The following is a 13,753-nucleotide window of genomic DNA, read 5'->3' on the forward strand; positions in this document are numbered from 1 at the left end:
TTTTTCTGCCCCTGTTTAACAGGGACATGTAATTACAATTCTTGATATAATATTTCACAGGAGGGCCCCTTCCTGTGCCCACCCAGAGTAACGGTGAGGACTTGTAGTGTTGTGGCACCAGCACCACAACCACCAAAGGTCAATTTTTCTACCACTGTTCAACAATGGCATGTAATTACAATTCTTGATATAATCGTTCACAGCAGGGCGCTCCAGCGCCCACCAAGAGTCACTTTGAGGGCTTACAATGTTGTGGCAAAACCAACACCTTGTTCCGCCATTTCTGCAGAGCATATAGGGCAGGCCCCTACTTTCAAACATCCAATTTACAAACCTCTCCTACTTGCAAACGGAAGGAGACAACAGCAAGTGAGATGAAAAAAGATGGACGACAAAACAAATTATACAGGGGTGATAACCCTTCCCTGTGTTTTCCAAAAAGCTTAAAAATAGTTTTTTTTGACTGGAGCTACACTTTAAAAATGTACCAGTTGAAAATTACAAACAGATTCAACTTAACACAACAAACCTACACAGTCCCTGTCTTGTTTGCACCGCCTGTATACTGCTGTTCAGAGTATATAGGGCCTGGGGGCCACACATTTCCTTTTTTTAATATGGGTACAGGGTTCCCCTTAATATGCGTACATGACCCAAAGGGGCTGGTAATGGGCAGGGAGGGCTACCCATGCCATTTTTCTCAATGATTTTCAACCATATTGCAGGAACCAGATATAACATTAAAACCGCAAGCAGTTTTCAATGACGTTATTTCCGTTTATTGTCATTTTGTGCAGGGACTGTTCTAAACACGGGAAACACGTGGCACTTCACAGGCATACTACAGACACCCCCCAGGCACCATATTTAAAGGAATATTTCACTTTTTTTTTTTCACTTTAATCGTCATTAAAATCAGTGCTCCCGCCAAAACGGCCATTTTTAAAAACATTTTAGGCATCGACCCATGTCCCCTGGGGCAGGAGCCAGGTCCCCAAACCCTTTTTAGGACAGTATCTTGCATATTAGCCGTTAAAATTAGCACTTTTAATTTCGAACGTTCGAGTCCCATAGACTTCAATGGGGTTCTAACGTTCGTACGAATTTGGGGTCCGTTCGAAAGTTCTGGTGCGAACCGAACCGGGGGTGTTCGGCTCATCCCTAGTGCCCACCAGTGCTACCTACCAGTGCTCCTAACCCAGAGCCCGCCTGTACTCCTACCCCAGAGCCCACCTGTGCCCCTACCCCAGTGCCCACCAGTGCTACCTACCAGTGCCCCTACCCCAGAGCCTGCCTGTGCTCCTACCCCAGAGCCTGCCTGTGCCCCTACCCCAGTGCCCACCGGCGCTACCTACCAGTGTCCCTACCCCAGAGCCCGCCAGTGCTCCTAAGCCAGAGCCCGCCTGTACTCCTACCCCAGTGCTCCTAAGCCAGAGCCCGCCTGTACTCCTACCCCAGTGCTCCTAAGCCAGAGCCCGCCTGTACTCCTACCCCAGTGCCCCTAAGCCAGAGCCCGCCTGTACTCCTACCCCAGTGCTCCTAAGCCAGAGCCCGCCTGTACTCCTACCCCAGTGCTCCTAAGCCAGAGCCCGCCTGTACTCCTACCCCAGTGCTCCTAAGCCAGAGCCCGCCTGTACTCCTACCCCAGTGCTCCTAAGCCAGAGCCCGCCTGTACTCCTACCCCAGTGCTCCTAAGCCAGAGCCCGCCTGTACTCCTACCCCAGTGCTCCTAAGCCAGAGCCCGCCTGTACTTCTACCCCAGTGCTCCTAACCCAGAGCCCGCCTGTACTCCTACCCCAGTGCTCCTAACCCAGAGCCCGCCTGTACTCCTACCCCAGTGCTCCTAACCCAGAGCCCGACTGTACTCCTACCCCATTGCTACCTACCAGTGCTCCCACCCCAGAGCCCACCTGTGCCCACCAGTGCTACCTACCAGTGCCCCTACCCCAGTGCCACCGGTGCTTCCTACCAGTGCCCCTACCCCAGAGCCCGCCTGTGCCCCTACCCCAGTGCCCACCGGTGCTACCTACCAGTGCCCCTACCCCAGTGCCACCGGTGCTACCTACCAGTGCCCCTACCCCAGAGCCCGCCTGTGCCCCTACCCCAGAGCCCACCTGTGCTCCTACCCCAGTGCTACCTACCAGCGCTCCTACCCCAGAGCCTGCCTGTGCCCCTATCCCAGTGCCCACCGTTGCTACCTACCAGTGCTCCTAACCCAGACCCCGCCTGTGCTCCTAACCCAGAGCCCACCGTGCCCCTACTCCAGTGCTACCTACCAGCACTTCTACCCCAGAGCCCGCCTGTGCCCCTACCCCAGTGCCCACCGGTGCTACCTAGCAGTGCTCCGAACCCAGAGCCCGGCAGTGCTCCTAACCCAGAGCCCACATGTGCTCCTAACCCAGTGCTACCTAGCAGCGCTCCTACCCCAGAGCCTGCCTGTGCCCCTACCCCAGTGCCCACCGGTGCAACCTACCAGTGCTCCTACCCCAGAGCCTACCGTGCCCCTACCCCAGTGCTACCTACCAGCGCTCCTACCCCAGAGCCCGCCAGCGCTCCTACCCCAGAGCCCACCAGTACCACCTATCGGTGCTCTTCAGTGACACACATCAGTGGCCTTCAGTGCCCATCAGTGAAGAAGAAAAATTAACTGTTTGCAAAACTATGTACATAATAACAAACAATGAAATCTTCTTTTTTTCAAAATGTTTGGTCTTTTTTTTTTTTTTTTGTTTAGCAAAAAAATAAACATCCAGTGTTGATTAAATGCCACCAAAATAAACCTCCTATTTGTGTGAAAATAAAATGATACAAATGTCATATGTGTACAGTGTAGCACGACCGCGCAATTGTCATTCAAAGTGTGAGAGCGCTGAAATCCGAAAAATGCCTTGGGCAGGAAGGGGGGTATATGCGCCCAGTAAGCAAGTGGTTAAACGAACTTCTAATAGTGTACAGGTAGCTTTAGAAATTTTGTTGTTTCTAAATAAAAAAAAAAAATAAAATCTTATTCTGCTCCTTGGAATTTTCTTGATTGATACAGTCACAAGATTGTCGTCTTTACACCAGTAAATGACAAAAACAAAAAAAAGAAATTTTAAAGGGACATCCTGCGAATGAGAAATTTAAAGTGAAATTCTACTGGTGTACGGCCGGCTTTACTCCTGTTTTTGTATGACGAGAACGCAGAGTCAGAGGTGACCTCACCCCCAGGAAGGGAGATGAGTATCCTCTTCCACCCTCCAGATAATCCTCCCCCTCCCCCCTCCTCCTCTGGAGTCACCCAGAGCTGTCACTTTATATAGGATAGGATGACGTGGGGCGGAGCGTTCGCCTTTAACGCGCCCACACCAGCCAATCAGAGGAGGCTGGGGAGATGCAATACTTTCACTTTCGTTTCTCTCTTCCTGGTTGTACGATGTCTGGCTCGGAGAGGAGATCCTGAGATTATTATTATTATTATACAGGATTTATATAGCGCCAACAGTTTCTATGGGGGCGAGGGGTGAGTATTGTGGATTAGACGTTGATTATAGTCAGCGATGAGCTGAGAAATTGGATCATTCAGGAGGACGAGGGACGTGTCCAAGCTGTTATCCATCTTTTCCTCCTATAGAACGCCACACTGGTGGGGGGAATGAATGAATGAATGAAATACTTATATAGCGCGCAATGCGAACTGAATCGCCTCTAGGGGAGAAGACCAATCCTGAATGGAGGGAGCTGCAGATTTCGTACCCATAGCTCCCAACTGTCCCCGACTTCAAGGGACTGTCCCTGATTCGGAGCAATGTCCTTCTGTCCCTCTTTCTTCCTCATTTGTCCCTCATTTTGGTCTGATCAGTATAGTTCTATATAAAATGCACTTTTTATCTTCAAAAACTGTTTCTAAATTGCTACATTTGTAAATTTCAAAACCAGTACAAAAAAACAATAGTAGCAAAAAACAAATTGAACTAACTAATCCTTTCTTTTTATTTATTTTTTTACGTATAATTCTACTTTAAGGGGGCATGGCGGGGGTTGTCCTATGCCTACCTACATTTGCTAATAGGCGTTCCTCATTCCCATCTGGGGGGGAGCAGAGGACAATACTGTGTGTGGGGGGGGGGGAGCAGAGGACAATACTGTGTGTGGGGGGGGGGGGGCAGAGGACAATACTGTGTGTGTGGGGGGGGGCAGAGGACAATACTGTGTGTGGGGGGGCAGAGGACAATACTGTGTGTGTGTGTGGGGGGGGGGCAGAGGACAATACTGTGTGTGTGTGTGTGTGTGGGGGGGGAGCAGAGGACAATACTGTGTGTGTGTGTGGGGGGCCATAGGACAATACTGTGTGTGTGGGGGGGCAGAGGACAATACTGTGTGTGTGGGGGGGCAGAGGACAATACTGTGTGTGGGGGGGCAGAGGACAATACTGTGTGGGGGGGGAAAGAGGACAATACTGTGTGTGGGGGTGGGAGAAGAGGACAATACTGTGTGTGGGGGGGGGGGGCAGAGGACAATACTGCGTGTGGGGGGGGGCAGAGGATAATACTGCGTGTGGGGGGGGGCAGAGGACAATACTGCGTGTGGGGGGGGCAGAGGACAATACTGTGTGTGTGGGGGGGGGGGAGCAGAGGACAATACTGTGTGTGTGTGGGGGGGGGGGGGAGCAGAGGACAATACTGTGTGTGTGGGGGGGGGGGAGCAGAGGACAATACTGTGTGTGTGTGTGGGGGGGGGGGGCAGAGGACAATACTGTGTGTGTGGGGGGGGGGGGGGGGGGGGAGCAGAGGACAATACTGTGTGTGTGTGTGTGGGGGGCCATAGGACAATACTGTGTGTGTGGGGGGGCAGAGGACAATACTGTGTGTGGGGGGGGAAGAGGACAATACTGTGTGTGGGGGTGGGAGAAGAGGACAATACTGTGTGTGGGGGGGGGGGCAGAGGACAATACTGCGTGTGGGGGGGGCAGAGGATAATACTGCGTGTGGGGGGGGGGCAGAGGACAATACTGCGTGTGGGGGGGGGGGGGGGGGGCAGAGGACAATACTGTGTGTGTGTGTGTGTGTGTGTGTGTGTGTGTGTGTGTGTGGGGGGGGGGGGGGGAGCAGAGGACAATACTGTGTGTGTGTGTGTGTGGGGGGGGGAGCAGAGGACAATACTGTGTGTGTGGGGGGGGGGAACAGAGGACAATACTGTGTGTGTGGGGGGGGGGAGCAGAGGACAATACTGTGTGTGTGTGGGGGGGGAAGCAGAGGACAATACTGTGTGTGTGTGGGGGGGGGGGGAGCAGAGGACAATACTGTGTGTGTGTGTGTGTGGGGGGGGGAGCAGAGGACAATACTGTGTGTGTGTGTGTGTGTGTGTGTGTGGGGGGGGGGGGGGGGGCAGAGGACAATACTGCGTGTGGGGGGGGCAGAGGATAATACTGCGTGTGGGGGGGGGGGCAGAGGACAATACTGCGTGTGGGGGGGGGGGGGCAGAGGACAATACTGTGTGTGTGTGTGTGGGGGGGGAGCAGAGGACAATACTGTGTGTGTGTGGGGGGGAGCAGAGGACAATACTGTGTGTGTGGGGGGGGGGGAACAGAGGACAATACTGTGTGTGTGGGGGGGGGGAGCAGAGGACAATACTGTGTGTGTGTGTGGGGGGGGGGGGGGGAGCAGAGGACAATACTGTGTGTGTGTGTGTGTGGGGGGGGAGCAGAGGACAATACTGTGTGTGTGTGTGTGTGTGTGTGGGGGGGGGGGAGCAGAGGACAATACTGTGTGTGTGGGGGGGAGCAGAGGACAATACTGTGTGTGGGGGGGGGGAGCAGAGGACAATACTGTGTGTGGGGGGGGGGGGAGCAGAGGACAATACTGTGTGTGGGGGGGGAGCAGAGGACAATACTGTGTGTGTGGGGGGGAGCAGAGGACAATACTGTGTGTGTGGGGGGGAGCAGAGGACAATACTGTGTGTGTGGGGGGGGGGAGCAGAGGACAATACTGTGTGTGGGGGGGGGGGGAGCAGAGGACAATACTGTGTGTGGGGGGGGAGCAGAGGACAATACTGTGTGTGGGGGGGGGGAGCAGAGGACAATACTGTGTGTGGGGGGGGGGGGGGGTGAGGAAGGAGGACACTACTCATACGTAAGTCACGCTCGCAAATGTAAACCGTGTTCAAACCACACATTAAAGTGAGAGCAATAATTCTAGTGCTAGACCTCCTCTGTAACTCTAAACCGTTAAAAATGTTTAATGCCGGGTCTATGGAGAGCATGCGCAATTTTAAAGTGTAACATGTTGGGTATCTATTTACTTGGTGTAAAATCATCTTTCATATCCTACAAAAAAATTGGGATAACTTTACTATTAATGCATTGAAGTGTATTTTTTTTCCAAACTACAATGCACAAATACAGTGTATAAAATATTCCAACAGCCGACATTTTTACATACACAGTGATGGCGAACCTTGGCACTCCAGATGTTTTGGAACTACATTTCCCATGATGCTCAACTACACTGCAGAGTGCATGAGCATCATGGGAAATGTATTTTTTTTAGGGGGGGGAGCGAAATAATGTTCTTTAACCACTTGACCACTGGGCACTTAAACCCCCTTCCTAACCAGACCAATTTTCAGCTTTCGGTGCTCTCACATTTTGAATGACATTTAGTAACGCAACACTGTACCCAAATCAAATATTTGTCCCTTTTTTCACACCAATAGAGCTTTATTTTCGTAGTATTTGATCACCTCTGGGCTTTTTATTTTTTGCACTATAAAAGAAAAAAGACCGAAAATTCTGTGTAAAAAAAAAAAAAATATATATTTAATTTCAAAAAATGCATTTTTCTTAGTTTCCATCATAACATTTTGCTAATTTTTATTTTTTCTTCATACATTTTGACCACAATTTATATTGCTACATATCTTTGGTAAAAATAACCCAAATCAGTGTATATTATTTGGTCTGTGTGAAAGTTATAGAGTCCACAACTATGGTGCCAATATCTGAAAACTGATCACACCTGATGTACTGACGGCCTATCTCATTTCTTGAGACCCTAACAAGCCAGGAAAGTACAAATACCCCCCAAATGACCCCTTTTTGGAAGGTAGACATTCCAAGGTATTCAGTAAGATGCATGGTGAGGTTTTTGAAGTTGTAATTTTTGGGCGGGGGGGGGGGGGGGCGCTTTAGGAGCGGTGTATACACTGCCCCTACAGCGCAGCAAAGAAGCTGTTGGCAGGACTTTTTGTGACGCCCGACCAGCGCAGCGCCCCCCGGTGTGTGAAAGCACTCAGGTTTTCACACTGGGATTGCAGCCGAGGCTTTTTCACATGCTTACGCCCTTCCTCACATCAGAACACAGCTAACATCACAATCACATTTCATGAGAATTGTAAACAAAATTTAAATAATCCCATATGGAATGAATTACGTGGTTAATTACTCATTAGTATAATTGTATCCTTCATGGACTAAACACAGATTTAGATTTATACTTGTTTGTATAACTGATTAGGAATAATTATTCCTTCTCTCCTTTTTTTTTTTTTTTTTTTCAGTTATACTCATTCTATTTTTTTGTTATACATAATATTATTTTTGGATCTAGATCATGATATTCATATACTTTCTTTGACAGATTAACAATGTGATGGTTTCAGATAGAATAGTGAGATGAATGTCTGCTTGATTAACCATTTCTATATCAGTAGCTTTGAAAAAAAAATCAACCCATAAAGGAATACAATTATACTAATGAGTAATTAACCACATAAATTCATTCCATATGTGATTATTTGAAAAATGTGTAAATTCTCATGAATGTGATGTTGGATGTGTTCTGATCAGTGGAAGGGTGTAAGCATGTGAGCCCGAAACGGAAACCTCTTTGAACCCTTTACTTTGTAACTCATTTTGAAATTATTGAACAAATAAAATTTTTTTAAGTGCAGCAATCCTTTGAACTTTTTTCTTATATGTATGGTCGGTGGGAAGACCAGATTGCTTTGCACTAAATACAAACCGGGTGCGGCTCTCCCTAACTACATAATAAATAAATAAATAAATATATATTGTGTATTATGTAATTTTTTTTTTTGTATTATTACAATGTTGCCCCCTCCCCCATCCTTCAGTTCTCAATTTTCTAGTCTTGTGAGTTTCGTTTCTCTGTAATATCGACATTCTTTTTAGTTTCTTTCACTTCTAGTAACAAAGTTTTTTATTTGCAGATCACACAAGGTGAGGAGGAACCCCGGAGAGTCTCATGGGGAACAGCAGCAACAAACCGTACGTATATTAGATTCAAATACATATGTGTGTGTATACATGAATTTCATTTGATGATATACTGTATCTCTGACATGGTGAAGGAGAAGGTGACATGTGAAGGGGGGACAGGTTGAACTGAGGGTGAGCTGTGGATGAGAGGAGAGGAGGTGACCTGTAGATTGGGGGGGGGAGGGGGGTGAGCTGTGGACCAGAGAAGTGAGGGTGATTTGTGGATTGGGGGGATGGTGAGGGAGGGTGAGTTGTGGATGAGAGGAGGTGGCCTGTGTATGGGGGGGGGGGGGGGGTTGAGCTGTAGAGGAGAGGAGGTGACCTGTAGATTGGGGGGGAGAGGGTGAGCTCTGGACCAGAGAAGAGAGGGTGACTTGTAGATTGGGGGGAGGGTGAGCTGTGGAATGCGAGGAGAAGAGGTGACCTGTAGATTGGGGGGGGGAGAGGGTGAGCTTTGGACCAGAGAAGAGAGGGTGACTTGTAGATTGGGGGGAGGGTGAGCTGTGGAATGCGAGGAGAAGAGGTGACCTGTAGATTGGGGGGGGGAGGGTGAGCTTTGGACCAGAGAAGAGAGGGTGACTTGTAGATTGGGGGGAGGGAGAGCTGTGGAATGCGAGGAGAGGTGACCTGCAGATTGGGGGGAGAGAGAGAGAGGGTGAGCTCTGGACCGGATAAGAGAGGGTGACTTGTGGATGGGGGGGAGGGTGAGCTGTGGATGCAAGGAGAGGAGGTGACCTGTAAATGAGGGGGGGGGGGGGTGAGAGGGTGAGCTGTTGACCAGAGAAGAACAGGTGACCAGTGGATGGGGGGGTGAGCTCTGTTACATTCTTCCTGTTGTTTGTCTGGTCCTTCCCTTATTTGCTATACCTGATAAGTTCTTTTTCAGCGTGTTTATCATACAGTAGTATGAGCAACCTGCTATGTACAAAGTAAGTAAATAACCTGCCCTGTTCCCAGTTTGCAGTTCTCTTCTTGTACTTTGACATTTTATCTTGTATGAACATTCCCAGCTCTCTCTGGATATCAGACTGGACATGCTCTGTCTTCTCTATTTAGAGCTAACATTTGTTTTATTTCTGCCAGGAGTACCATGCCTCAGGAAGGTGCTGCTCAATTTTACAAGTTAGAAGAAGATATTTTATGTTCCATTTGTCTTCATGAGCTCTCGGATCCGGTCTCCATCACCTGTGGTCATACCTTCTGCAGAGACTGTATAACCAAATATTGGGATGACCCGGGGCTCCTCGGTTACCGCTGCCCCGAGTGCAGGAAAATCTGCCCCAAGAACCAGCTCATCCCTGCCTACAGGCTGAAGAACGTGGTGACCAAGGTCCAACTGGCCGTCAAGGAAGAGCAGAGCAGAGAGGTGAGAGAGTGGAAAATTCTACTATATAGGGTGTATACCAGAAAGGAAATGTTTCTATCAGGACAGGAGGTGTAAATTCAAATGCGATCCTTCTTGATTGAAGGATCAAGCAGCGTATGTATTTCGAATCCCATAACAACTGTAATCTTACCCTCACACACACACACTCTAATGTATTTGGAAGATGGAATGATAGGGCTTTATTAACAAACCTAAATAAAGCTTTCAACCTACTTTCAAGTCATCTATAGTGGATCAATTGTTTGGCTGATCAGGTGCAAACATCCATTGGTACACCAAAAAACAGGTGGCACAGTGTAAAGTCCAGTGCCTATATAACTTTATTAGTCCAGGACAAGCAACACAACACAATACCTCTTCTTACACTTTTCACACAACTAGTTCTAATCATAGAGAATGTATTGCAGTTGGGTAAAATGCAACAGAGGAGAAGGTTCCAAGTGGGGCTTCATGTTGCTTGTCCTAAGCTAGGGGTCTCCAGCCAGTTTACTGTCCTTCAGGCTTTAGGAGGGGCAGACTCTTGCCAGTGGAAGTAGAAAATGCCCCAGCGTCAGTAGGAGGATTATTGCCCCATCAATGGTCTCAGTGCGAGGAATAGTGCCCCATCATTGGTTATGAATAAGCACTACAGCTAGTGCGAAACGTCAGCAATTTTTCCTTGTTCGCTGTGTTTGTTGAGCTGTGATGTGATTTTCCAATAAAAGAAAGTGGTCTTCTGAAGAGTGCGGCAGTCCAGAGCTTGTTTTTCATCTGTTGCCCCATCATTGGTGTCAGTGGGAGTAATAGTGCTCCTTTGTTGGTATCAGTGCAAGAAATGGCACCTTTTTTGGGGGGTTTTCAAGGGAGAAATGGTGCACCATTATTAACGTCATTGATAGGAATGCTACCCAATCATTGGTGTGAGTGGCAGGTATGGGTAACCATTATTTTTGCTGGTGGAAGGCATAGTACCCCATCTTTGGTGTTAGTGGAAGTAACGGTGCCTCAAAGACAAGATAAGTATAAGCAAAAGGCCACATCCTGCCTGCAGGCCGCAGTTTGGAGACAAACTGTCCTAAACGAACAACATTTTCAAAACTTTGGGCATTAAGATGTGTCCCCAGATGGTCCTCTTTATTAACAAATAGCATTAAACATAAACCAAATCAACCCTATCAATATAACATTCAGTTTCAATAACAGGTATACTTTGAGCCCCCAAAACTTCTCACCATAGCCTTTCCGTACCAAGATTGTCAGACAAGTGTTCGGCTACCCCAACAAGCCCACCCGGTTTATGTAAAGGCAAAACTTTTCCTTTTTAGTTTCAGATGGAGTATGGACAGGTTAAGACTCATGCCATTTTATTTTTTGCCACCCCTGTCTTGTTAGGGAGATTAGCCTTCATTTCCTGTCCCTGGAGATGGAACAGTGCATTGAAGGAAGTTCCCTCAAGGTAAATAAAACACTCATCTTAGGCAGTGGGCACTAGAACATGTGTCCCCTTTGGCAGATTACCCAACAGGTACACAGACAGCAAGGATGCCAACTGTCCTGCATTTATCAGTACAGTTCCGCATCTAAAACAGCGATGATGCTGTGTCCAGGGCCATGCCCTGGAATCAGTGTCGCCCACATAGGTGTCACTGCGATTTTTACCAGAAGAGATGGTTCTCCAAGCCCTGCTTTTAGAGATCGGCCACCCTCACTTATCAGATGTCTGTCAGCTTTTTGCCCTTCTGTTTTCTGAAAATTTATGGATTCAGACATCTTAGTATAATTTCCCAGGTGCTACAAACTGGAGTTTTAGACTTTGCTGCCTGCTTCATGCTCCTAAATTTGCCTCTCTCTCAGCAAAGATAGGCAGATCTTATTTTCATCTCCAAATGAGGAATTATTTCAGGGTTTCTGATCGAACCTGTGCACAGTTCCTGAGTCAAATGGAGGAGTTTGGCCCTTTAGTATTTGAAGACTCTTAATTTGTTTTTGCAAATTCAAACATTTTGCATAGGATCGGCCAGGTCAGTCGTTGCCTACCTCCTTCGGGCCCTGTTCAGAATCTTCCTACCTTGGAACAAACTTCTGTTCCCCTCCACTCTCGTGCTTGGTTTCTTTGGTTTCAGGCTCGACCCTCAATTTGTGTCTGCACGAGCAGCTTTGGCCTTAACCTGGTTCTTTATTCCCTTTGTAGGCAGTGCTGTATGCCTAGTTTCACTCCAGATAATTGCAAGTCAACATTCTGGCAGTGTGTGATAAACCGTTTTGGTCATTGCACCACCCTGTGTGTCTCACCTGAGTTGGGGAAACCCTTTCACCCAAAGATTTAGAGCATGCTCATGATCGATGGCAGTCTGTGTCAGGCTAGTGGAGGAGTCCTAGATGCCTTCTCAGAGCAGGGGACTTGGTCATTGGGGGAAGCTCATCTTTCCATCAGTATGGGAAGTCCCGTCAATGCTTGACAGTTGTCTCTTCAATGCTGGACCCCTCAGTTGCGAGGCCACCTGACAAGAATGCACTTAGGCAATGCCATGACTGTGGCCTACATCAATCAGGAGGGAGTCACTAGAAGTTGCGCCACTCAAAGGGAAACGGGCTTGATTCTCTTGTCCAGAATTGCATATTCTGGACCTGTCTGCCCCTCCATATTCCAAAAAAAAACGGAGGTTGAATTTCTCAGTCATTAGCATCTGAATCCAGGGAATGAGATATTCAACTGGAGGTATTTCAAGCCCTTTACCACAGGTGTCCAGATGTCCAGATTCACCAACAAACTGGACAGGTTTGTCACTAGGTCCAGGGACCCCGTGGTCTTCACAGTAGACTCCATGGGATTTGTTACTTGGCTATGCCTTTCCTCCTCTGCAAATGCTCCCTCATTTGAATGACAGTATTATGATGGAAAGCATTATAGTGATTCCCATCACACCAAACTGATTGAGGAGGGTGTGATACTTGGACCTATACTGTCAGACTCTCCATGGGCCCTTCCAAATAATGGTCTGGACCTTCTGTCCCATGGGCCAGTCCAAGACCCTGCTTCTTGGTCACTATCTTTAATGACTTAGCTGTTGAAGCCCAGGTCCTAAGGGATGGTGGTTATCACATTTTGCACAAAGTCTACCATCACATCTGGAAAGCCTATTTTACGTGGTGGGAGACCAGAAAATTTCATGCTAGGAAGTACTCTGTAGGTCTAATCTGGATCAAGCTTGGAGTACTCTCAAATGGCAAAATTACAGAGACCCTTCTGAAGGAGGAACACTTTTTTGGTTTCTATGCACAGTTCCCAAGCCAAATTGAGGATTCTGAGCCTGAGACTCTTTACATTTTTCCTCGGGGTTCAAAAGTTTTGCATGGAGTCAGCCAGGTAAGCCATGGCCTTTTCTCTTTCTAGGAAATTTTCTGGCTACAGTAGACCTTCAGAATTCATACTTGCAATTACTTGAAATCCTATTTTGACTTTAACCACTTCAATACAGGGCACTTAAACACCTTCCTGCCCAGACCAATTTTGAGCTTTCAGCGCTGTCGCACTTTGAATGACAATTGCGCGGTCATGCTACACTGTACCCAAATGAAATTTTTATCATTTTTTTCCCACAAATAGAGCTTTCTTTTGGTGGTATTTGATCACCTCTACGGTTTTTATTTTTTGCGCTACAAATAAAAAAATACCGAAAATTTTGAAAAAAAAAATGTTTTTTTTTGTTTCAGTTTCAAAACTTTGTAAATAAGTATGTTTTCTCCTTCACTGATGGGCACTGATGGGGCTACACTGATGGGCACTGATAAGGTGGCACTGATGGGCACCAATGTGGCACCAATGAAGTGGCACTGATAGGCGGCACTGATGAGCGACACGGATGGGCGACACGGATGGGCGACACGGATGGGCGACCCGGATGGGCGACACGGACGGACACTGATAGGTGGCACAAATTGGCACTGATAGCTGGCACGGATGGGGGGCACGGATGGGCATGGATAGGCGGCACAGGTGGGCATGGATAGGCGGCACAGGTGGGCATAGATAGGCGGCACAGGTGGGCATAGATAGGCAGCACAGGTGGGCACTCAGGCGGCACAGGTGGGCACTCAGGCGGCACAGGTGGGCACTCAGGCGGCACAGG

General features: G+C 48.1%; 1 protein-coding gene across 1 annotated transcript in view; it reads left to right on the forward strand.

The window, feature by feature from the left end:
- The first annotated feature begins 3,365 nt into the window (after window positions 1-3,365).
- Window positions 3,366-13,753, forward strand: part of LOC143923407 (RING finger protein 112-like) — a 47,718-nt gene continuing 37,330 nt past the window's right edge. Inside the window, exons 1-3 of the mRNA XM_077447065.1 lie at window positions 3,366-3,502; window positions 8,209-8,266; window positions 9,341-9,623. Of these exons, the coding sequence (XP_077303191.1) occupies window positions 8,244-8,266; window positions 9,341-9,623 (306 nt within the window). The 5' untranslated portion in view covers window positions 3,366-3,502; window positions 8,209-8,243. The remainder of the gene's footprint in view (window positions 3,503-8,208; window positions 8,267-9,340; window positions 9,624-13,753) is intronic.

Source organism: Lithobates pipiens, unplaced genomic scaffold (assembly GCF_037356315.1).
Source record: "Lithobates pipiens isolate NorthernLeopardFrog02 unplaced genomic scaffold, aLitPip1_a1.2 Scaffold_22, whole genome shotgun sequence".
NCBI classification, from domain to species: Eukaryota; Metazoa; Chordata; class Amphibia; order Anura; family Ranidae; genus Lithobates; species Lithobates pipiens.